At 43.4% G+C, this 25,391-nt stretch overlaps 1 protein-coding gene across 1 annotated transcript; it reads left to right on the top strand.

Annotated features, from left to right (window-relative positions):
* The first annotated feature begins 255 nt into the window (after positions 1-255).
* Positions 256-25,095, top strand: slc47a3 (solute carrier family 47 member 3). Its single transcript, XM_060944005.1, has 17 exons — positions 256-371; positions 572-673; positions 751-819; positions 8,460-8,608; positions 8,689-8,731; positions 8,865-8,909; positions 8,974-9,071; positions 9,214-9,311; positions 15,565-15,678; positions 15,894-15,961; positions 16,072-16,180; positions 22,700-22,775; positions 23,385-23,454; positions 24,225-24,357; positions 24,439-24,533; positions 24,627-24,669; positions 24,777-25,095. The coding sequence occupies exons 1-17, from the start codon at positions 267-269 to the stop codon at positions 24,980-24,982; spliced, it is 1,623 nt and encodes a 540-aa protein (XP_060799988.1). The 5' UTR covers positions 256-266; the 3' UTR covers positions 24,983-25,095.
* The last annotated feature ends 296 nt before the right edge of the window (positions 25,096-25,391 follow it).

A 25,391-nucleotide genomic window follows, 5' to 3' on the forward strand; every position in this document is an offset into this window, starting at 1 on the left:
ATTCACATAAGGCATCGTAGATGTGCGTGTCCGCAGCCCTCAACCCCCGCGCTCGTACGTGCGCGCAGGCGCGGCCGCCGACCGATGTGTTTTTTACAACTCAGATGTGGCAACCCTAGTTCCAAGTGAGAAATTTCCCTAAAATGTACAGCTATCCTGCCATCTAGTGGTATGAGCCACATGTTTTATCACGTCACTGTTAAAAACAAAAAAGAATCTTCGATTGCCATCAGTCCTCGGAATTATTATATGAACAAGCTTTGAAGATGGCTGAACGTTTGCACAACGCTTTCCTTAGACGTCTCCGCAGTTTCATACCTATCGAGTTCAAAAAGGAAGTGAAGGAGCTGTCAGTTATGGCTTTGCCTGTGGTTAGTAGTATGTTTGAAGTTGTTAAGTTCATAATTAGCGCATATTACAGTATATTCTACTGAGTACAGGAATAGCCTCGACCATTCCTAGTGTTATGTTGCGTTCAAGTGCTCCCTGAATTCGTGGTTAAGTTCTTCATGCTAGAAAACACAGCCGACTTTGGGTCTATATTAACTTTCTGCTTGTTTTATCCCACTAGTTTTTAACCAGGATTAATATCTACTTGATGGGTGTTGTCAGCGCTTTATATTGTGGACATCTCGGGACAATATACCTGGACGCCGTGGCGCTAGCTACAGCTGTAAGCACTTTGAAATTCACATGTTTTGGAAATTCATATGTTTTGGAAATTCACGTTTTATATGCTCTTATTTTCAGATCATCAATGTCTCGGCTATCTCCATAGCCTATGGTTTGACCTCAGCCTGTGCCACATTAGTATCTCAAGTACACACACACACACACACACACACCACTGCTGAAAAAAATAATTTCACTGTAATCTTAGCAATAATCACCTTCTCTTCTGCTATACAGTCAAAAGTTTGGACACCCCTAATCATCTCATCATCTGTAGCCGCTTTATCCTGTTCTACAGGGTCGCAGGCAAGCTGGAGCCTATCCCAGCTGACTACGGGCAAAAGGCGGGGTACACCCTGGACAAGTCGCCAGGTCATCACAGGGCTGACACACAGACAACCATTCACACTCACGGGCAATTTAGAGTCACCAGTTAACCTAACCTGCACGTCTTTGGACTGTGGGGGAAACCGGAGCACCCGGAGGAAACCCACGTGGACACGGGGAGAACATGCAAACTCCGCACAGAAAGGCCCTCGCCGGCCACGGGGCTCGAACCCGGACCTTCTTGCTGTGAGGCGACAGCGCTAACCACTACACCACTGTGCCACCCCTGAAAACATCAAAACTATGAAATAACATAATGGAACATGGATGGACAAAAAAAAAGTGTTTCATATTTTTGATTTTTCAAAGTCGCCACCGTTTACCTTGATGATGCTTTGTACACTATTGGCATTATCTTGACCAGCTTCATGAGGGAGTCACCTGGAACACTTTTCAGTTAACAGCTGCCTCGTCAAAAGTGCAGTTTCGTGCCTTCTTAGTGCTTCTGTATTGGAAATCACAAAATGGGCTCAGGAATATTTCCAGAGAACATTATCTGTGAACACAATTCACCGCGCCATCCGCCGTTGCCAGCTAAAACTCTATAGTTCAAAGAAGAAGCTGTATCTAAACATGATCCAGAAGCGCAGACGTCTTCTCTGGGTCAAGGCTCATTTAAAATGGACTGTGGCAAAGTGGAAAACTGTTCTGTGGTCAGATGAATCAAAATGTGAAGTTCTTTATGGAAATCAGGGACGCCGTGTCATTCGGACTAAAGAGGAGAAGGACGACCCAAGTTGTTATCAGTGCTCAGTTCAGAAGCCTGCATCTCTGATGGTATGGGGTTGCATTAGTGCATGTGGCATGGGCAGCTTACACATCTGGAAAGACACCACCAATGCTGAAAGGTGTATCCAGGTTCTAGAGCAACATATGCTCCCATCCAGACGACGTCTCTTTCAGGGAAGACCTTGCATTTTCCAACATGACAATGCCAAACCACATACTGCATCAATTACAGCATCATGGCTGCGTAGAAGAAGGGTCCGGGTACTGAACTGGCCAGCCTGCAGTCCAGATCTTTCACCCATAGAAAACATTTGGCTCATCATAAAACGGAAGATACGACAAAAAAAGACCAAAGACAGTTGAGCAACTAGAATCCTACATTAGACAAGTATGGGTTAACATTCCTATCCCTAAACTTGAGCAACTTGTCTCCTCAGTCCCCAGACGTTTACAGACTGTTGTAAAGAGAAAAGGGGATGTCTCACAGTGGTAAACATGGCCTTGTCCCAACTTTTTTGAGATGTGTTGTTGTCATGAAATTTAAAATCACCTAATTTTTCTCTTTAAATGATACATTTTCTCAGTTTAAACATTTGATATGTCATCTATGTTCTATTCTGAATAAAATATGGAATTTTGAAACTTCCACATCATTGCATTCCGTTTTTATTTACAATTTGCACTTTGTCCCAAATTTTTTGGAATTGGGGCTGTAATTAATTAAAAGTGTCTTTTAATTAATAAAAATAAAGGGAAAACCATTGAATTAGAAGGTGTGTCCAAACATTTGACTGTTACTGTACCTTTGTGGGTAAAAAAGAATTACATTAATATACAGTTATGTTTGTCTTAAAAAATAAGCAACTTTTTAATAGGTGAAACTATAGGTTTTATAGGTTATAGCAACTTTTTAATAGGTGAAACTTAAATTGTAAGATAGTTTTGTTTACTTTTACATCAGTGTTTAACTAATAACTATATTCAAAATAACTTTTTTGTAGTCTGGTAGTATAAAATATGCTGGCAGAACTAAGCCAGAAAAATCTAAAACCCTTTTAGAGATTTACTGTACAGTTTAGAGACATGCACTGAGATGGTTTTTTGTACAACCCCAATTCCAAAAAAGTCGGGATGCTGTGTAAAATGTAAATAAAAACAGAAATTCAGAGCGAGTGTATATTTACAAAAAAACAATAATTTGAGTTTGAACATTTAAATAGTCTGTAGCAATGGCTTAAGGTGGGTGGAGCGCAGAAGCACAGCAGGCCAGAACTGAGTTCACACAACTCTTTTATTTTAGCTTTTCAGCTGTTTACTCTACACTCTCCCAGTCACACACGCGCACACACACAAGCATTCTGGTTGGGGAGAGAGCTCCCTTCCTCTGCTCTCCCTCTCCTCTTATAGGGCGCGGTCACTGGGGAAGACACACAAACACAGGTTAATTCCCGTCAGGTGCAGTGATTCTGCCACTTACCTTCCCTGACTCCGCCCTCCATTCACAGACCGACGCTTGACCACGCCCCCGCTGCCACATACCCCCACCGCCCGACTCAGGCCAAGGAGCCGTCCGGCCTGCAGCTGACTCCCCCCCCCCCGACGGGAGAGGAAATCCACCACGACCATCTGCGCCCCTGGCCTGTGGACCACCTCCAACTTAAACGGCTGGAGTGCCAGATACCAACGGGTGATCCACGCGTTGGCATCCTTCATGTGGTGGAGCCACTGCAGGGGCGCGTGGTGAACAGAGGGTGAAAGGGCACCACAGCAGGTAGTAGCGGAGGGTGAGTACCGCCCACTTGATGGCAAGGCATTCCTTTTCTATTGTTCTGTACCTGCCCTTGCGCACCGACAGCTTCCGGTTGATGTACAGCACTGGACGGTCCTAAATCCTCCTGGGACAGAAGAGCCCCCAGCCCTCTGTCCGACGCATCCGTCTGCAAAACAAAGGGGAGAGAAAAGTCAGGGGAGTGTAATAGTGGCCCCCCACACAGTGCAGCCTTTACCTTAGAGAAAGCCCGCTGGCATTGCTCCGTCCACTGGACCGGATCTGGTGCCCCTTTTTTAGTGAGATCAATCAGCAGGCTGGTGACGTCTGAATAATTAGGTATAAACCTACGATAGTAGCCAGCCAGCCCCAGGAACTGTCTCACCCCCTTTTTGGTCTTGGGCCTCGGGCAGGCCGCAATTGCTGCTGTCTTATTGCTTTGGGGACGCACCTGCCCATTGCCCAAGTGGAAGCCCAGATACCGTACTTCCACCTGCCCAATCGCACACTTCTTCGGGTTGGCTGTAAAACCGGCTTGCCTCAGCGACCTAAGGACGGCCCTTAGGTGTTCTAGGTGTCGCGGCCAGTCATTACTATAAATAATGATATCGTCGAAGTATGCGGCTGCGTGGGGGCGGAGGACCCTATCCATAAGCCGCTGGAACGTAGCGGGTGCCCCAAACAGCCCAAAAGGGAGTGTGATGAACTGGTGTAAGCCAAACGGTGTGGAAAAGACTGTTTTCTCTCGGGATAGTGGAGTCAAGGGGATCTGCCAATATCCCTTTGTCAAATCCAGTGTCGAATAAAAATGAGCCATGCCTAGTCGATCGAGCAACTCATCAATACGAGGCATTGGGTATGCGTCAAATTTAGACACCGCGTTGACTTTTCTATAGTCCACACAGAACCGGACCGACCCGTCGGCCTTGGGAACCAAGACCACTGGGCTGCTCCAGTCACTGTGGGACTCCTTGATGATGCCCATTTCGAGCATGGCCTTGAGTTCTTCCCGACCCACCTTTTTCTTGTGTTCGGGTAGTCTGTAAGGGCGGCTGTGCACTACTACCCCCGGGGGTTTCTCAATGTGGTGTTCTATGAGGCGGGTGTGGCTGGGCAGGGGCGAGAACACGTCAGAATATTCTGTCTGCAACTGGGTGACCTCCGTGAGCTGGGTCGGGGAGAGGTGGTCTCCACAGGGGACCGGAGTGGTGGGCGATGTCAATTTTGCCTTTTAAATCTCCGGCCCCAGCTCCGCTTTCTCTGGAACCACCGACACCAATGCCACGGGGACCTCCTTGTTCCAAAGATTTAACAGATTGAGGTGGTAAATCTGTAACGCCCCACCCCTGTCCATTCGCCTCACCTCATAGTTGACGTCCCCGACTCGCCGTGTGACCTCAAAGGGTCCTTGCCACCTGGCGATCAATTTGGAGCTCGACGTGGGCAACAACACTATCTCCCGATGTGAATTCCCTAAGGCGCGTGCCCCTTTCGTACAGATGGACTTGACGTTCTTGGGCCTGCTGCAAATTCTCCTGGGTTAGGTGCGTGAGTGTGTGGAGTTTGGCATGCAGGTCGATAACGTATTGAATTTCATTTTTGTTTGTTGAAGGTCCCTCCTCCCAATTTTCATGCAGCACATCTAGAATGCCATGCGGCTTATGCCCGTATAATAATTCGAACGGGGAGAACCCCGTGGAGGCTTGTGGGACCTCTCACACTGGGAATAACAGGGGCTCGATCCATTTATCCCAGTTGCATGCGTCCTCGCTTACAAATTTCCGGATTATGTTCTTGAGGGTGCGATTGAACCGTTCGACTAAGCCGTCCGTTTGTGGGTGATAAATGCTGGTGCGGATAGGCTTAATTCCCGGTAACCCATACAGTTCGCGCAGTGTGCGTGACATAAACGTAGTGCCTTGATCAGTCAGAATCTCCTTGGGGATTCCGACTTGGGAGATGTCACGGAAGAGTGCTTCTGCAATACTACGTGCTGAGATATTGCGAAGAGGCACTGCTTCCGGATATCGCGTTGCATAGTCCACCAGGACTAAAATAAAGTGATATCCTCGTGTTGACTGATCTAATGGCCCGACGAGATCCATCCCAATTCTTTCGAACAGGGTCTCGATTAATGGCAGAGGGCGCAAAGGCGCTTTTGGAATGGCCGCGGGATTTACTAACTGGCATTCGCGGCACACCGTACACCACCTACGGACATCGCCGCGAATCCCTGGCCAATAGAACCGGGCCATTATTCGGGCTAGTGTCTTATCCTGCCCCAAGTGCCCGGCCATGGGATTAAAGTGAGCTGCCTGGAATATAAATTTCCAGCGGCTCTTTGGGATCAAAAGCTGTGTTATCTGTTCCTTAGTCTGAGTGTTCTGCGTCACTCGGTATAACCTATCCTTAATAATGGAGAAATAGGGGAAGGACGGGGTGGCATTTGGCTGTAGCATTTGACCATCGATTACTCTCACTTGGTCAAACGCATGCCGCAGAGTTTCGTTTCACGACTGCTCTAACAGGAAATCCGCGAGGGAATCCCCGAGAGAGGGAGGAGGAGCATGCTGCCCCTCACTCTGACACGGTGATGACGTAGACGGCTCTGTGACAGCTGCTCCCGCCAATGCCACACTGGGACCTCCCCCCACTAAATTATGGCAGGCCCCACTCTTCACTAAATGTGCCATTAATTCCCTAAATCCCGGCCAATCAGTCCCCAAGTTTATCAAGTAGGTAAGGCAATGATTAACCGCCGCCTTTACTCTAAATTTCTCCCCTCGAAATAGAATGCGGACCGACACTAAAGGGTAATTGTGAACATCCCCGTGCACACACAACACCTTCACCAATTGTGCTCTCCCCAATGCCTCGTCTTGCACCAGGCTTTGGTGGATTGAGGTCTGATTACAGCCGGAGTCCACCAAAGCCTGATACGTATCCCCTTGGATACTCACCGGTATGTGATATGCTCCGGCCCGATCGAGGGCAGTCCCTGGCGCGTCAGGGATTCGGACCACCGCGCCCACCTCCATCACCGAGCACTGATGCTGAATGTGCCCCGGCTCCCCGCAGTGCCAGCATACCGGCCGAGGCTTTCCCTCTGCACCGGTGTTCCGGAGCTCACTCACCTGGGGGGGGGGAGACACGGAAGTAGGAAATGGTAGGGCACCGCGGGTGCTGCGGGCCGGCTGGGGTGGAGCCGGCCCCCGCCTCCGCGGTGGGGGAATGGGGCGAGGACAAGGAACAGAAGGGGAGAGAGAGGAGAGAGGAGAAGAGGAGACATGCTGTCCTGCCATCGGAACAGCTGCCATATGGTCCTCTGCCAGCTCGATGGCCTGATCCAGCGACGCCGGGCAATGGCACTGGACCCACTCCACTGTTCCTTCCGGAAGTCAGGCGATGAATTGTTCCTGTGCCACCAGGTCGATGATTCCCTCGGCGTTGCGGTTGTCGGCCCTCAGCCACCGCTGGCAGGCGTCCCGGAGTTGCTGGCCAAACGCGAACGGCCGACCGACCACCTCCAGGCGCAGCGCACGGAAGCGCTGCCATTGCTGCTCTGGGGTGTGCCCCACACATTGGAGGATGGCTCTGCGAAGGTCGGCGTAGACCAGCCAGCTGTCGGCGGGGAGCTGTAGCGCAGCCAGCTGTGCCTTGCCCGTTAGCAGGGGGAGGAGGCGCGCGCTGTTCCACCGGCCAACCCCATGCCTCTGCTGCCTGCGCAAAAAGAGCAAGGAAGTCTTCGGGGGTCGTCATGTGGGCCCATCTTCGTTAGGGTGAGGTGGGGCGGGTCCACGGCGGCGGTGGTGGACCCCGCCGACGCAAGCAGGTGCCGGAACGCCTGGCGATCTTCCTGCTGCGCCAGCACCAGGGCTTCGAACTGTTGTTCCTGCTCCTTCCGGAGGGCGACCAGTGCCTGGTGCTGGCTTTGTTGGGCCATTGCGAGGGCTTGGACCAGGTCCTGGAAGGGGGAGGACTCCATGAGGCTGTTCTCCTCTGTACTCTGTCCCAGGTTTCGGCATCACTGTAGCAATGGCTTAAGGTGGGTGGAGCACAGAAGCATGGCAGGCCAGAACTGAGTTCACACAACTCTTTAATTTTAGCTTTTCAGCTGTTTACTCTACACTCTCCCAGTCACACACGCGCACACACACAAGCATTCTGGTTGGGGAGAGAGCTCCCTTCCTCTGCTCTCCCTCTCCTCTTATAGGGCGCGGTCACTGGGGAAGACACACAAACACAGGTTAATTCCCGTCAGGTGCAGTGATTCTGCCACTTACCTTCCCTGACTCCGCCCTCCATTTGCAGACCGACGCTTGACCACGCCCCCGCTGCCACATAGTCTTTGTTTTGAATTCAATTCAATGTAGGTTGGAAAGGATTTGCAGATCATTGCATTTTGTTTTTATTTACGTTTTATAGTGTTTCAACTTTTTTGGAGTTGGGATGTATGGTATAACTATTGTTGGATTTGAAGAAGAATCAGCACATTTATAAATACAGAGGCATTAGTTACAGCGTATACTGGGTGTTTCTCAATGTCCTGTATGCTTCCTTGTTAGGGTGGGTTCCTCCGAAAGGTCCTTCCAGTTAGTCAGGTGTCTGTTACTGAAATGGTTCAGCCTTGTATGTGTGCATAGGATTGTGGTTGCTTTAAAAAATGCTGAGGATACACACATGCATCCTTGAAAATTCTTTGAATGAAAGACTCCTGCTCATCAGAACAGTCCTTCAGTGGGATTCAATAATGTGACATCTTTGAAAAACAGCCGTTAAGGATCCTTCCTTGACAATGAGAAACACCCATTATGTATGCTGTATTTAATTTTTAACATCTTTCCCAAATATGTGTGATTTCTATTAATAAACCTGTACTGTTTATGCTATATGATACTGACAGACTTTTGGGAGTGGGAACCTTAAGCAAGTTGGGGTGATTGCACAGAGGGCGTTTCTCATATTGATGTTGGCCTGCTTCCCTTGCTGGGCCGTTTTAATCAACACAGAGTCATTACTCATTGCTATTAAACAGAACCCTGAGGTTGCCAGGTTGGTTTATTATTGTTCAATGCTATATATAATTGATTGTATTTTTATTTCAGCTAAATGTCTGGGTTTGTCTATTTCAGACTATCTCAGTTATATGTGAAAGTTTACATGGTTGCTCTTCCAGTAAGTATATAATATATATGATTTATAGCATTAAATCACTAAAATTCAATATAAAAAAATTAATATTCACTTCCACTCGGAACCTAGTTCACAAAGAGAAATCATATACGTGTACTCTTTTTTTTCTTTATAGGCATTATTTACATACATAACTGAGGAAGCATACCTGCAAAATCAGGTAAGTAAATAAGAAAATGTTAGTATGTTTTAAAATTTACATTCACTTAACCATCTCCTTCTAGGGAATTATCTGGCCATTGGTGATCTCTGGAGCTGTTGGCAGTGTGACCAATGCCTTGTTCAACTACATTTTCCTTTTTCCTTTGAATCTTGGCGTTGTGTGAGTAGAGAAAATAAGTGATGATTCAAATATAGTACGTTACTCGACTATAGAAATGCCTGACTATAATATGTGTAAAGAGATAACGATGAAATATAATTTAACAGAAAAAGCACAATAAATGTGACTGTTTAATCTGTAGTGGATCGGCAGCAGCCAATGTTACCGCACAATATACCATGGCTATTATGCTGTTTGTGTACATCCGGTATAAAGGTCTTCATAAGGACACTTGGCATGGTGAGTTCATGTAATAAATCCATGTTTAGTGCTGTTTTCAAAAGTGGTTTTAAAGATAGCCTTTTTAGGATATAAATAACATTTTGAAATTTCTCACAATAATGATTAGTTTATATAAAAACAAGTTATTATATATGTTATTGCATATGTGAAGATTTGCATGGTTGTTCTTCTGGTAAGTACTGTGTGTGTATATACAGTACTGTGCAAAAGTCTTAGGCACCCTATTTTTTTTTTTCATAAAAACTTTGTTATAGGGGCGGCATGGTGGTGTAGTGGTTAGCGCTGTCGCCTCACAGCAAGAAGGTCCTGGGTTCGAGCCCCAGGGCCGGCGAGGGCCTTTCTGTGTGGAGTTTGCATGTTCTCCCCGTGTCCGCGTGGGTTTCCTCCGGGTGCTCCGGTTTCCCCCACAGTCCAAAGACATGCAGGTTAGGTTAACTGGTGACTCTAAATTGACCGTAGGTGTGAGTGTGAATGGTTGTCTGTGTCTATGTGTCAGCCCTGTGATGACCTGGCGACTTGTCCAGGGTGTACCCCGCCTTTCGCCCGTAGTCAGCTGGGATAGGCTCCAGCTTGCCCGCGACCCTGTAGAACAGGATAAAGCGGCTAGAGATAATGAGATGAATGAGAACTTTGTTATAGATTTCTGTTTTATGATTTCTACATTATCAAGTCAGTATAAAAACATTATAGAGTTCCAAACGTTCGTTTTCCAGCACAAAATTAAATGTTCCAGGAAACAAAGTTTGTATCTGAGCAGCATATTAGATAAAAGACCACTTTTCAGATTAAAAAAGAAAACATAATGAAGGCTGCTGGGTTTTGCTGCAAAATTAAGAAGCAAGTGTGACAGTCAAAGTGTCCAGAAGAGCTGTGGCTGGTTCTGCAAGATGCTAAGTAAAACCTACAGCTCATTTCCTTATAAAACTGCACGACCTGTCCCTGAGACTATTTTTTTTTAAAAGCAAAGGGTCATCTCACACCAAATATTGTCTTTGTTTCATTTATTATGGCTTACTGCTGTTTATAGTATTTTTTTAATGTTGAAACATTTAATTTCATTATTTTTTAAACCATTTTGGTCTACAGCATTTCTTTGTCAGGACGCAGGCATTTATGGATGCAGGTGCAGGGGAGAGCAGGTGCGGTGCAAACTGCAGCTGTAGCCCAATTGTGAGGCAGAAATCATAGTCAGAAAACAGGCAGAGGTTGATCGATTAGGAAATAGGGCAATGCAGAAGAGACGAGGAAACGAGGTCGAAAATTAACGAAAACAGTGGTCTTTATCAAGAAGTCAGTCAGGAAAACAAATGGCTCGGTATAGTCAGGTACGGGACACAGAACAATACTTCGTGAGGTGAGTTTGTACCTCCTCCCATATCTGTTGGCTCTTCTGGAACCAGAAGTCTATGGCTGGAATTTGCGTAGGGATGTCGTCCCATGGAAAAAATGGAGGTTGGTATCTGAGTATGCACTGGAACTGGGTTAGTTGAGTGGCTGAATGTTTAAGAGAGTTTTGTTGTACTCGGCCCATGGGAGGAATTGTGCCCGATCCTTCTGGTTTCTCATACAGTATTTACGGAGGAAACAGCCCACTTCTTGGTTAGCTCGTTCTGCTTGGCCGTTGGACTGTGGGTGATATCCAGAGATGAGACTAACAAATACTCACAGCTTGTCCATGAATCGTGACCATAACCTAGAGATGGATTGGGGGCCTCGGTCACTGACTATGTCTTTGGGGATACCATAAAAATGGAAGATGTGAATGAATAGCAGTTCAGCGGTTTCAAGTGCAGTGGGTAGACCTGGAAGTGGGATGAGTCTGAGTTTCTTTGAGAACCTATCAGTGATGACCAGGATGACGGTGTTGCCTTGTGACTGGGGTAGGTCAGTAATTAAATCAAGGGCGATGTGTGACCAGGGCCGCTGGGGTACCAGGAGAGGACATAGTTTGCCAACAGGAGGAGCTCTGGGAACCTTGGCTTGGACACAGATGGAGCATGAGGAAACGTAATGATTAATGTCTGAAATCATGTTTTCCCACCAATACTTGCTTTGGAGTAGCTGGTAGGTGTGATGGCTGCTGGGGTGTCCAGTGGCAGGAGAGGAGTTTACCCAGGTGATGAGTTTGACGTAGGAGTGGGCCATGATGTCACGGCGGTGGCCTTGGCTTGGTCCATGCTCACCCCCTCTGAACCAATGGTGTAGCCCAGGAACGAGACCTTGTGGACATGAAACTCACACTTCTCTGCTTTAACACAGGTGGTTCTGGAGCAGATGAGAAAGCACTGACCTGACGTGCTCATGGTGGGTGTTCTCATCTGGGGAGTAAATCAGGAGGTTGTCAATGTAGGCGATAACAAACCTCACCAGCATGTCCCTGAGCACATCATTGATGAGGCACTGGAAGACACTGGGAACACAAGAAAGGCCATAAGGCAGGACAAGGTATTTGAAGTGGCCCATGGTAGTGCTAAAGGCGGTTTTCCACTCGTCACCCTCATGAATCCTGACCAGGTTGTAAGCACTGTGCAGGTCAAGTTTGGAGAATACTTTAGCAGATCTGAGTTGTTCTAAGGCTGAAGGCACCAGTGGGAGTGGATATGGGTACTTTACTGTGATCTGGTTCAGGCCCCGATAGTCTATGCATGGCCGGGGACCTCCTCCTTTCTTCTCGACGAAGAAGAACCATGCTGAGGCTGAAGATGTAGAATGTCTGATATACCCCTGCTGCAGGGCTTCTTGTGCGTACTCTTCCATAGCTGCCTGTTCAGTCAGGGCCAAAGGGTCGATGCAATTTTGAGGAGGAGTAATACTTGGGAGGAGGTCAATAGTGCAAGTCATAAGGACAGTGAGAAGGCAGACCACAGGCCCTCCCTTTGCTGATTACGTCCTTGAGGTCGAGCTAACAAGCTGGGACATTGTCGAGGGAGTCCAGCTGAGGGTTCTCCACAGATGTTAGATGAGAGAGAGTTGGAGAAGTTTCAGTTCTGAAGTCAGGAAGGAGACCACTGTAGAATATCACATTGTTGCCAGGAAATTAAAGGATCATGAAGCTGGAGTCATGGGTAACCAAATATTAGGTCATGATGTGAGGTTAGAGTGATGAGAAGAGATATGTGTTCTGTGTGAATTGCTCCTACATGAATCTCAAGGGGTGTTGTGCGCATTGAGACCAATCCCTCTCCTATGGGTCCCCTGTCAATGGCTTTGAGCTTGATGGGTCTCAAAAGTGCATGAGTGGTCAGATGGTACTTTTGAACAGTCATGTTGTTTATGAAGTTTCCCTCCACCCCTGAGTCTATGAAAGCAGAGAGCACATGGGTCAAGTCTGGTAGCTTTAATAATACTAGAACTTGGAATGACTCTGAGTTACAAGATGTGTCAGAACTCACCGGGTTTGTTGAGCTGGCAATCCTGCTTGGCTGGTGGTCTTGTGGGGGCCGAGTAGGACACTGGGAGATCAGATGGCCTGCTACTTCACAGTAAAAGCAGAGGCCCTCTCACTGCCTTCTCTCTCTTTCAGTTTGTTGAAGTCGGGTGTGGGAGACTTTCATCAGGGTCACAGAGTTAGTGTTAGGAGAGAGAGCAGGAGATAGTTGGAGTGAGGGCCGTTTGCAGACGAGATCATCTAAATGGCCAGATCGATAAGAAAGTCAAGAGGAAGATGTTCGTCATGGCATGCCAGTTCACTGAGTACCTCTGGATGCAAACCTTGGGAAAAGGTGGCTTTTAGGGCTGTCTCGTTCCAGCCGCTGCTGGTGGCTAAGGCGCGGAAGTCCATACATACTCCGATACACTCCTTTCTCCTTGACGGATAGTTAACAAGCTTTCTCCGACTTTGATTCCCTTCATGACCGAACACTCTCGTGAAAAGCTCCAGAAATTGGTCATATGACGTGGTGTATTCGCCCCCATGCTTCCACACCGCGCTTGCCCACTGGAGAGCTTTACCGGTGAGCAGACTGATAAACTGGGAGATCTTGTGCTCGTCCGTTGTTCCTGGGAGAGAGGAAAAATACAAGGAACACCTGAAGAAGAAATCCTTTACAACGGGACGCTTCCCCAGAAAAGTTTTCCAGCAGAGGAATACTTCGGGACACGCCGGGAGGAGAGGAGGGGCATGTGAGGATGGCCTGCGACACCACATCAGTGAGTTGTGTCATCCTGGTGTTGAGATCGCTTATCATCTGCTGGTGTTCTCCTAACAGTCGCCCCTGTGCATGGATTGCAGTCTGCTTAGCCTCCTCCGCTGCATCCATGATGAAGTATCCTGTCAGAACACAGGCACTTACGGGTGCAGGTGCAGGGGAGAGCAGATGTGGCGCAAACTGCAGCTGTAGCCAAATTGTGAGGCAGAAATCATAGTCAGGAAACAGGCGGAGGTCAATCGATCAGTAAACAGGGTAGTGTAGTAGAGACAAGGAAACAAAGTCAAAAACTAACAAAAATAGTGGTCTTTATCAAGAAGTCAGTCAGGAAACCAAACAGCTCGGTATAGTCAGGTACGGGACACAGAATGATACTTAGCAAGGTGAGTTTATGACTGCTGAGCTTATGTAAGGAAGGTGATTGTGGGATCATTGGAGACAGGTGATGTAGTTAGAACTCTGGTGACGGGGGCGCTGTGTATCATGGGGAGTGGCCATGTTTGGAGGCTGGTCCAAACTCAGGTTTTCAGTGCTGTTACGGATACTTTACATGTGCCCAATACTTTTGCACACTTCTGTATATGAATTTACAGTTTTACAAACACTGAGATTCAGGATAGTTGTAAAGTTTAATATATAAAAATTATTTACTATTGTTACACATCTTCAGTCAAGAAAGGATGACAGATATATGCAATATCAGGGATGCAGTGATGGATCCAGCTCAAGAATCTGACAGATGTACAGTTGCAGAAATATTTTCACTAATTTTACCAGATCGCTATGGATTTTTAAGATATGCTAATATACATTATCAAGTCAACACACCATGTACGACAATACTTTATTAATTAATATCATAGTGTTTGAGCAGTGTTTTTGTATTGCACACATAAAGCACATTTAATGACAAGTTCATATGAATTGTAAAATTTTCTGTTAGAAAAAATATTAAACAATTAAAAAAAAAACCCTACTGACAAACTGGACTAGAGCTGGTGACTAACATGAGTGTTTTCACCACAGAAATAAGAAAATCTACAAAAGACTAGGCACAACTACTTCATTATTTTACAGTATCCACCAGGAACATATGTACACATAAATTCAACATAAATTGTAATAACTCCATGAAATATTTAAGTCAGTCCATCTTTACCAATCGGCACACAGGCATACACATGAAGCCAATGCGTATGTGCAAAACTTCAAGCAATCTGAAATTGTTAAACACGTTTATTTCAAAGAGCATCACTTTAACCAAAACTTTTGGATTGACCTAGATTCTTTGTCTCAGGTCACACTATACAAAGCATTGTGAGAATACAGGTAATTAGGTCAGATAAGCATCACCGCTTACCACAGGTGGTTGGATCCTGAACCATTATTCTGTTGGTTGAGCGTGACTATAGCCCATGTAGCTGGCTAACGGTAAAGTAAACAAACGCCCCGTGACCGATGCCAAGTGGAGCACATATGTCTGACTGATGCACGTGCAGCGTTTTGGATCCGTCCCTGCAGGGATGGGTGGTGGAGACGAATGTATGTGCAAAAGATATTTCTTAAGAAAAGTGCAATCAGGCAAACAGTCCAAATCAGCAGGCATAAATCAAAAACAGCAAAACAGGCAATAGATCGAGCGAGGCACAAACAGAGTATCATAGTCACAGATAAAGGCAGACTCAAAAGACTAGGAAACAGTAATTCAGAAACCAGGAAATCAAAACAACGCACGGCTCAGTAATGTGTCTAAGCAGCTCAATACTTCATAAACTGAGAGTGCATTCAGAGTCCTTATATAGGCATGCTGATTGCACCTTCATCCAGTGCCGGTGTGAGTCATTAGTGGCGCATGCAAGAGTCAGCCAGTGCGCATGAGTGTGACACGCAAGAATAAATGTTATATATTTACTTTTATAAAATCCTCTAAATTGTCAAAAGAGGTGTTCTCACAAACCTCAACTCGGGTAGTCTTTTGTTGTTAAGGTATATGTGTAAGTCCAACTACATGTAAACACAGACATGACCTTATTTACAGATGGGTTCACCATGGTAACTCATAAGCTAATGATGTATAAATCCCATGTCTCTTCACTGTGCAGGCTTGTCCATGGATTGTCTACAGGACTGGGGTGATTTTATGTGGCTGGGCATTCCGGGAATTTTAATGCTGAGTGCAGAGTGGTGGGTTTTTGAGCTGGGTGCATTTTTAGCAGGTAAAATATATGCAAAAGCAAGTGTTTTGAAATAAATTATAATGTGCCATTATACACATATGTTATATATTATTATTATTATATTATACGTTATATATTTAACCTTGTAAATGTGCCAGGGACATTTATGTTTAACATTTAAATATAAAATGCATCCTGTAGTGTTGATAATGGTGATGATGATAATATTTTGCTACTTATCTCTTACATGGCAGGGCTGATAAATGAAACTGAGCTGGCATCCCAGTCAGTTACTTTTGAACTGGCAAATCTTGCATTGATGGTAAATTTTTCAGTGATGTACTGATGAAGTATTCCTCTGTTATTAATATATTAAATCGAAATAATGTTGTTGATCGCTGTCATACTGATCACTGTCTATACTGTTGCCAGTTTTCTCTAGGCTTCAGTGTGGCAGGCGGTGTGAGAGTGGGAAATGCTCTGGGGGCTGGAAGCCCTGAACAGGCCAAGCTGTCTGCCAAGATCTCAATAGCCTGCGCAGGTATTTCTGGGTGCAACAGCAGGACTGTCAGAGTTTATTATAAGCTCCCGGGACAAACATTTGTCACATCCAACAATAGCAGCACCATCTTGTATAACGTTAATTGATTGCACATCTGGATTATTAAAATCATATTATTAGTTGTTGGCCACATTCTTGACACTGACACCCCTACATTCCAGGATGACAACTTGTCGAGTACACAAGGCCAAATGTACGGGTGACTGGTTTTATTTTGACTGCCCATTGAAATTACCAGAACTCAGACAAAACTTAGGGAATTATTTAGAACAGCAGGTCAAACACCACAATAGATACCCACAAAATCTGTCAGTACTTCAGTCGGTGAAGACCCAACTCCTTGAACAAAAATAGAATCTCATGTAAATTCTTCCCCACATGCCTTAATTACCAAACCAATCCTGTAAGGTAAGGATGCCACCAAAATGGAGTGTCAGTGTTGTATTTTGCTTGGCCATGAATTTTCTGCACTGTAATATTTAAATTATTAATCTCAGCCAGTGACTACTTGTGTCTATGTGTAAGACACTGCCTGTACAAAAAAAAGAAAAGAAAAAATCGGCATTTGGATTTAAATAAGCAAATAATTAAGATCCTTTAATTGGATAATTACTGCAGTGATTAATACGTTTCAGCTGCCAGCAATTCTTTTAACGCTAACTGATGCAGTGAGTAGCTTCTAATTTCATAAACAAACATGTCGGAAGACATGCTCCGTGATCGTGGAAAAGATGTTACGGTGTTTCAGAAGGGTCAGATTATTGGCCTGCATTAAACAAAGAAAAAAAACTAAGGAGATTGCTGAAATTACTGGAATTGGGTTATCAACTGTTCAATGCATTATTAAAACTTGGAAGAATAGTGGTGACTCATCAACTTCCTGGAAAAAATGTGGTCGCAAAAAAAATCTTGACTGATCAGACCTTGATCAGAGATCATTTAAACACTTGAGGTCAAGTTGTCCCTGTGATGACCTGGCGACTTGTCCAGGGTGTACCCCGCCTTTCGCCCGTAGTCAGCTGGGATAGGCTCCAGCTTGCCTGCGACCCTGTAGAAGGATAAAGCGGCTAGAGATAATGAGATGAGATGAGATGAGATGAGGTCAAGTTGTAAAACAATTGACAGTAGAACTCTTGGTAATGTTTAATAGTGAAAGTAAGAGCATTTACACACACACACACACACACACACACACACACACACACACACACACACACACACACACAATGCAACAACAACTAACAGGATTGGGACAAAACAGCTGTGTAGCCATAAGAAAATATTACTAATCAGAAGAAAAGGCTTCAATTTGCTAAGGAGCATAAAGATTGGACTCTGGAGCAATGGACAAAGGTCATGTGGTTTGATAAGTCCCTATTCCAGAGCAATGGGTGCATCAGGGTAAGAAGGGAAGCACATGAAGCGATGCAGCCATCATGTATAGTGGCCACTGTACAGTACAAACCTGTGGAGGCAGTGTTATGATCTGGGGTTGCTTTAATTGGTCAGGTCCGGGCTCAGCAACATTATATGGCAATAAAATAAAGTCAGTTGACTATATTATGTAGCAGTAAAATAAAGTCAGCTGATTGACCAGGTAATCCCATCAATGGATTTTTTCTACCCTGATAGCACGGGCATAAATCCTGACCTTTGTCCCCATTAAAAATCTTTAGGATGTGTTGCAGGAGATGTGACAAAGTATTTCCACTCTCCTGCCATCTATACAAGATCTCGGTGAAAAATTAATGCAACTCTAGATGGAAATAAATGGTGTGGTGTTGCATAAGGTTGTTAAAACAATGCCACAGCGAATACATGCCATAATCAAAGCTAAATCAAGCCCAGCAAAAAATTAGTGTGTGCAAGGGTTATTTATTTATTTATTTATTTAATTTTTGTTGTTGTTTTTTTTTTTTTTTTTGGGGGGGGGGGGCGCTAGGCAGTGTATGTCACAGTTAGATTAGGTGGAGTTATTACTTAGACTCTCTGTCTCACTAAAAGGTATTGTAGATAATATAGATAGGATTTAATAAATTTGTAAAGGGGTTAGTTGCCCAGAAAGCCTTCATAAGTAATGGTAAGTACATTAACTTAATGTTAACAATCCTGGACTATAATTCCTGGACTATAATTCACTCCACATTCTTTACTGTTCCCTGGTTTTACCGTACTGAAATTACTGCTAAGTGGTGTGGGGAAATATGTATAAAAGTTCACTTCATGCAATAGCTATACTTCAAAAAAGAGCTATAAGAATAATTCATAATGCTGGTTACTGAGATCATACTAATTAACTATTCTTAAATTCAAAATGTTTAAAATTCAGGGTTATTATAGAATATAAAACTGACTTAATAATGTACAAAGTAAGGAATTATAAAGTACCAAGGAATATCCAAACAATGTTCTCAGATAGAGAGGGGGGCTGTCATTTTAGGGGGAAATTGAAATTTAAAATTCGCAGTGCTAGGACAACGTTAAAAATGTTCAGTATCTCTATTTGTGGAGTAAAGCTATGGAACAGTTTGAATGTGGAGCTCATGAAATGTACAACTATAAACCAGTTCAAAAAAGGTATAAGGAACAGATCTTTATGAGGTATAGGGAGGAGGAATTACAATAACATGCTATTGATAATATAAGTGTATACATGTGTGTATGGGTACATACATACATACACATATATAAAAAATAAGTTGTCAGCCCTGTGATGACCTGGCGACTTGTCCAGGGTGTACCCCGCCTTTCGCCCGTAGTCAGCTGGGATAGGCTCCAGCTTGCCTGCGACCCTGTAGAAGGATAAAGCGGCTAGAGGTAATGAGATGAGATGAGATGAGATATATAATAAGTAGTGTGTGTGTGTATATATATATATATATATATATATATATATATATATATATATATATATATATATGTGTGTGTGTGTGTATGTATATGCATATGCATAATTATATACATGCATAATATGCATAATTATATTATGGGTGTCTGTGTATGTATGGATATGTGTATAGTTATAGGTACAGTGGGGCAAAAAAGTATTTAGTCAGTCACCAATTGTGCAAGTTCTCCCACTTAAAAAGATGAGAGAGGCCTGTAATTTTCATCATAGGTATACCTCAACTATGAGAGACAAAATGAGAAAAAAAATCCTGAAAATCACGTTGTCTGGTTTTTAAAGAATTTATTTGCAAATTATGGTGGAAAATAAGTATGTGGTCAATAACAAAAATTCATCTCAATACTTTGTTATATACCCTTTGTTGGCAATGACAGAGGTCAAGCATTTTCTGCAAGTCTTCACAAGGTTTTCACACACTGTTGCTGGTATTTTGGCCCATTCCTCCCTGCAGGTCTCCTCTAGAGCAGTGATGTTTTGGGGCTGTCGCTGGGCAACACGGACTTTCAACTTCCTCCAAAGATTTTCTATGGGGTTGAGATCTGGAGACTGGCTAGGCCACTCCAGGACCTTGAAATGCTTCTTATGAAGCCACTCCTTTGTTGCCCGGGCGGTGTGTTTGGGATCATTGTCATGCTGAAAGATCCAGCCACGTTTCATCTTCAATGCTCTTGCTGATGGAAGGAGGTTTTCACTCAAAATCTCACGATACATGGCCCCATTCATTCTTTCCTTTACATGGATCAGTCGTCCTGGTCCCTTTGCAGAAAAACAGCCCCAAAGCATGATGTTTCCACCCCCATGCTTCACAGTAGGTATGGTGTTCTTTGGATGCAACTCAGCATTCTTTCTCCTCCAAACATGACAAGTTGAGTTTTTACCAAAAAGTTCTATTTTGGTTTCATCTGACCATATGACATTTTCCCAATCCTCTTCTGGATCATCCAAATGCTCTCAAGCAAACTTCAGACGGGCCTGGACATGTACTGGCCTAAGCAGGGGGACACGTCTGGCACTGCAGGATTTGAGTCCCTGGTGGCGTAGTGTGTTACTGATGGTAGCCTTTGTTACTTTGCTCCCAGCTCTCTGCAGGTCATTCACTAGGTCCCCCCGTGTGGTTCTGGGATTTTTGCTCACCGTTCTTGTGATCATTTTGACCCCACGGGGTGAGATCTTGCATGAGCCCCAGATCGAGGGAGATTATCAGTGGTCTTGTATGTCTTCCATTTTCTAATAATTCTCCCACAGTTGATTTCTTCACACCAAGCTGCTTACCTATTGCAGATTCAGTCTTCCCAGCTTGGTGCAGGTCTACAATTTTGTTTCTGGTGTCCTTTGACAGCTCTTTGGTCTTGGCCATAGTGGAGTTTGGAGTGTGACTGTTTGAGGTTGTGGACAGGTGTCTTTTATACTGATAACGAGTTCAAACAGGTGCCATTAATACAGGTAACGAGTAGAGGACAGAGGAGCCTCTTAAAGAAGTTGTTACAGGTCTGTGAGAGCCAGAAATCTTGCTTGTTTGTAGGTGACCAAATACTTATTTTACCGAGGAATTTACCAATTAATTCATTAAAAATCCTACAATGTGATTTCCTGGATTCTTTCCCCCCATTCTGTCTCTCATAGTTGAAGTGTACCTATGATGAAAATTACAGGCCTCTCTCATCTTTTTAAGTAGGAGAACTTACACAATTGGTGACTGACTAAATACTTTTTTGCCCCACTGTATGTGTATATGTATGTACTGTATATGTATTGTATGTGTGTATATATGTATAACATAAGTAGCTGTATATATGATTTGATTTGGTCGATATTATACCATGTTGGTATGTCTTGGTATGTTGGTATGTTTTCTTTTTTGTTTGTTGCTTTTGTTTTCTTTTGTATATATAGTTTATTATGGCGGAAAGTGCCGTTTGATTAGCGGTGGTATAGAGGGTTTGATAAGTTACTTCTTCCTAATCCTTTCCGAACATTATTATGTTACTGCCTTGTGGCTACGCTATTCTGTTTGTTTATGACAATGTTTTGATTATTGCATTTTTAATTTTTTTAATCTTTCTTCTTTACTGTTCAGAATCAATCAATCAATCAATCAATCAATCAATCAATCAATTAATTAATCAAAAAATGTTTTTTAAGAATGGTCTTTACTTAAGGAATAATTCCTAAAACCCTTCATCAGTAAAAAGTACTTAATTTCTTCAAACTGTGATTAACAGTAATTACATTACATTATAGGCATTTAGTAGATGCTGTTATCCAGCGTGACATACAACATACCCAGAACAGCCTGAGGTTAGGTGCCTTGCTCAAAGGCACTTCAGCCATTCCTGCTGGTCCAGGGAATCAAACCAAAGACCTTTTGGTTCCAAAGCTGCTTCTCTAACCATTAGGTCATGGCTTCAATCATAATAATAATAATAATTTATTATTAATAACCTAGTGAAAAGAATGTGTATAGTGTTTTTTTTTATTTTCCCCCCATTTAGCAACTTTAGTAAGGTCAGGCACTGATTGTGGGTGAGGAGGCCTGGGGTGCAGTCAGCATTCCAGTTCATCCCAAAAGTTTTCAGTGGGATTGAGGTCATGGCTCTGTACAGGCCACCTGAGTTCTTCCACTCTAATTTTGGTAAACCATGTCTCAATGGATGTTGCTTTGTGCCCAGGGGTTTTGTCATGCTGGAACATGTTTGAGCCTACATATGTGTTATGCTCAGGTATCTACATACGTTTCGGCATACAATATAGTGTAGCTGGCACCAATAGTGAAGGCCTTTCATGTTGTGCTTCTAAGAGCAACTTGTTTTGTAAGAATTGCTTTAATATTAAATATATTAATCTTCATCATAGATCCCCTCTTGTTGTTGAAACACCTCGTTTTCTATTAGCGTCAAGACTGCGGTGCTTTTTTTTTTAATTACTCCTCGTTTAGCTGTGAGACCGACACACATAGTCACTGTGCAATGTCATTCCCCCTTTTTTTCCTCATCACGACCTGCTATTTAGAAAATAATATATCCTGTCCTCTCTCTCTTCCAAGCAAAAATAATATCTGTTGTAAATCATTTGATTATGCTGTTGTTGTCCATCCACCATTTGTAAACACTGTCTATGGGTATCTGTTTATACTGTTAAGTTGCTTATCTATCTATAGAATTTACTTCTGGATAGTGAATTGACCATTTGCTAACTTGTTCCTTTTCACCAGGGCTGAAGTGAAGTCAACAAAGAAGGACTTATAACTTATTCATTAAATTGCTTTTACTCTAGGTATTTGGGATACACTCGCAAAACAAACTCGAATGTCCATCAGTTGTTTGTCATTGACTAAGATTCATCAATATCTGAAAACACACCCATGTTTATATTATAGTACGATAAAAATAACAGGAAAGAATTAAACCATTAATCACATTAATGTGTATAACAAGTAGTCAGACAAAATTTCAATATTGTGGCATGTGAAAATGCATAGCAGATTTCGTAAGGCTGTAACCTTGCTCGATCTTTGTATGTCTGGCACACTTGTATCAATCCCAGTGTTCATTGACATACTCTTTGTTAATTATTCTGTGCTTTTGAAACAGTCTGTGTCTCAGTGTGCTTGGCAGTTATCATTGGCAGTAGCAAAGATGACATTTCTTACATCTTCTCAAATGATCAGTGAGTGCACTACACTTAAGCAGTATTAATTTAATAAGCACTGTACATTAAATGGTTTTCATTAATATCATTTTAATTGATTTTTATTTGAGGTATTTTTTATAGATCTCAAAACATCAATGAGCTATTTACTATTCATTCATATGTGATCTCAAAATTGTGCTCTCATTTACTTTTACTGTTAGCTATAGAGTTTTACTGCTATGACACAACTCCTCCTGAACCTTGACCAATAACAGGAAAGAATTAAACCATTAATCACATTAATGGGTATAACAAGTAGTCAGACAAAATTTCAATATTGTGGCATGTGAAAATGCATAGCAGATTTCGTAAGGCTGTAACCTTGCTCGATCTTTGTATGTCTAGCACACTTGTATCAATCCCAGTGTTCATTGACATACTCTTTGTTATACTGTGCTTTTGAAACAGTCTGTGTCTCAGTGTGCTTGGCAGTTATCATTGGCAGTAGCAAAGATGACATTTCTTACATCTTCTCAAATGATCAGTGACATATTGAAAACTCAATGACAATATGACATATTGGTGATTATGTGGTTGTGATAACAGAGTGAGAAATAAGTGAACAAAATATTTCTCTTTTCTCAGACAGGTTAGAGAGAGAGTCAGTAGAATAATGGTGCTGTATGCCCCTTTCAGTCTTCTTGATGCAACAGCAGTGAGTAATGAAATAAAGTTTAAATTCCATTTAACCTCCAGAGTACACGTAGTGCCCAGGTCAGATGGCAGAAAGATGCATGCTGCGGCCTGCGATCGGTTGGGTGGTGACTGATTGCAGGTGGATGTAGGCGTTTTGCGTCATATCCTTTATTGTGGTCGGACATATTGCAAGACGCAGAGTTTTCAAGCTGAATCAACCAGTCGGAAGCAGATGCAGCTAGACGCAGATGCAGCTAGACACAGACGCAGCTAGACGCAGTGCCACAGAAAACCTTTAAAAAATACAAGGCCATAAGACTGCTCGCAGGTTGCTGTAAACTATTTGCAGGTGCAGTCTGTGTCTACCTACGATGCATCGCAGCCATCTCTAAAGGCTTGTCTTTCCCTGCATTAGCCTACCTGCTTCAACCTGCGATTGGTTGCCCAAGCATTGCACAACCGCCTGCCTCTACATGCGTCAGCCTGCTATTTGCACCGATTGGAAGCAAATTGCAGCTGAAATGTGAACAGATCGTGACCCACTTGCATCAACCTGCCTCTACTAAAGACCCTCTGCAACACTCTGCCATTATCTGCGTCGTTGTGCATCGACGCAAGATCAGCCTGTGATTTTGTTACTGCAGGTAGACACAAGTAGTTGAAAACTAATTGCAGCCTACCGTCTGACCTGGGCATAACATAGAACGGTTATTTATGTATATTTAAACATTTTGCATAGTCAAATTAGTCAAACCTATACAGTGTTAAAATTCTGTCTTAACAAATCAGGCAGCTGCTGGGAGTATTATCAGAGGCCTAGGAAAGCAGGTGATTGGGGCAGCTGGGAGCCTGGTCGGATATTATGGCATAGGCGTTACTATTGGTGTGTCTCTGATGTTTGCAGCTAAATTGGGCATATTTGGTGAGAAAATAATTTTATCTCCTGCTCTCTTTTCTTGTACAAGTTCTTCACACTTACTCATCCTTCTCTTGTCTTATATAGGCTTTTGGACTGGCCTTTTAACTTGTGTGTTCCTGCAGTCAGTTTTCTTCATAGTTTTCTTAATAAAGGTAAACTGGGTGAAAGCTGCAGAGGAGGTGAGAGCTCAAGGCAAAAATAAATCATTTTACTTGCATCTATGATTGTACCTCTACTACATCAGTCATATTAACACTTTGCCCTGACCACAGGCACAGATCAGAGCTGGAATTCAGATGTACTCCACAAATAATGGTAAAAATCTTTCTAATATTTGATACGGATTGTTTAGTAAACCTAAATGAACTCTAATAAGAAATGGGCAAAGCTGTATCACATTAACAGAATCTTTTTATTGGCAGATGCACTGCAGCAGGCTGAGAATGTAGAGATGAATGTCTTAGGCCTTCACACTGACACTGAGACGCTGGCGGAGAATCTGCCCAACTCTACAGCGAGGAACGCACTACCTTTAGGGGTCTTGGTGTTCCGAAGAGGCCTGACTCTGCTGGTTATGTTCATTATTCTGGCTGCAGGGATTGCTTTAAGTGTAATTGTGAAGAGGTAGAAATGTGCTCAGTTGGTATAAAGCCATGTTAGGGAGTTGTTAAGCATAGGGAATTTCATATGGACATTCATTCTGTCATAAATTTCAGGCAAAGGCTATATGAAGGTATAATGCTACATACACAAGGTTTACAATCTTTTTTTATGTGTTTCAGGAGTTACAGAAATGCATATTAAAGTTATTTTTGAGTAACAATATTAATTTCTTGTCTATGCAGTTTATTCCATTATTTATATATTGTAAATGTATAATTAAACCAAATATTATTGAGCCTAGCTCTCAACCTAACAATATTTTTGTGTGTTGTTTTCTTTAGATAAAGAGACAACTAAACTTGCTGTATTATTTACAATTTCACTATATTTTTACCTCATGTAGATTGACAACATTCTCACATTTCAGCAGCAAA

This window comes from Neoarius graeffei, chromosome 17, assembly GCF_027579695.1.
Source record: "Neoarius graeffei isolate fNeoGra1 chromosome 17, fNeoGra1.pri, whole genome shotgun sequence".
Lineage (NCBI taxonomy): Eukaryota > Metazoa > Chordata > Actinopteri > Siluriformes > Ariidae > Neoarius > Neoarius graeffei.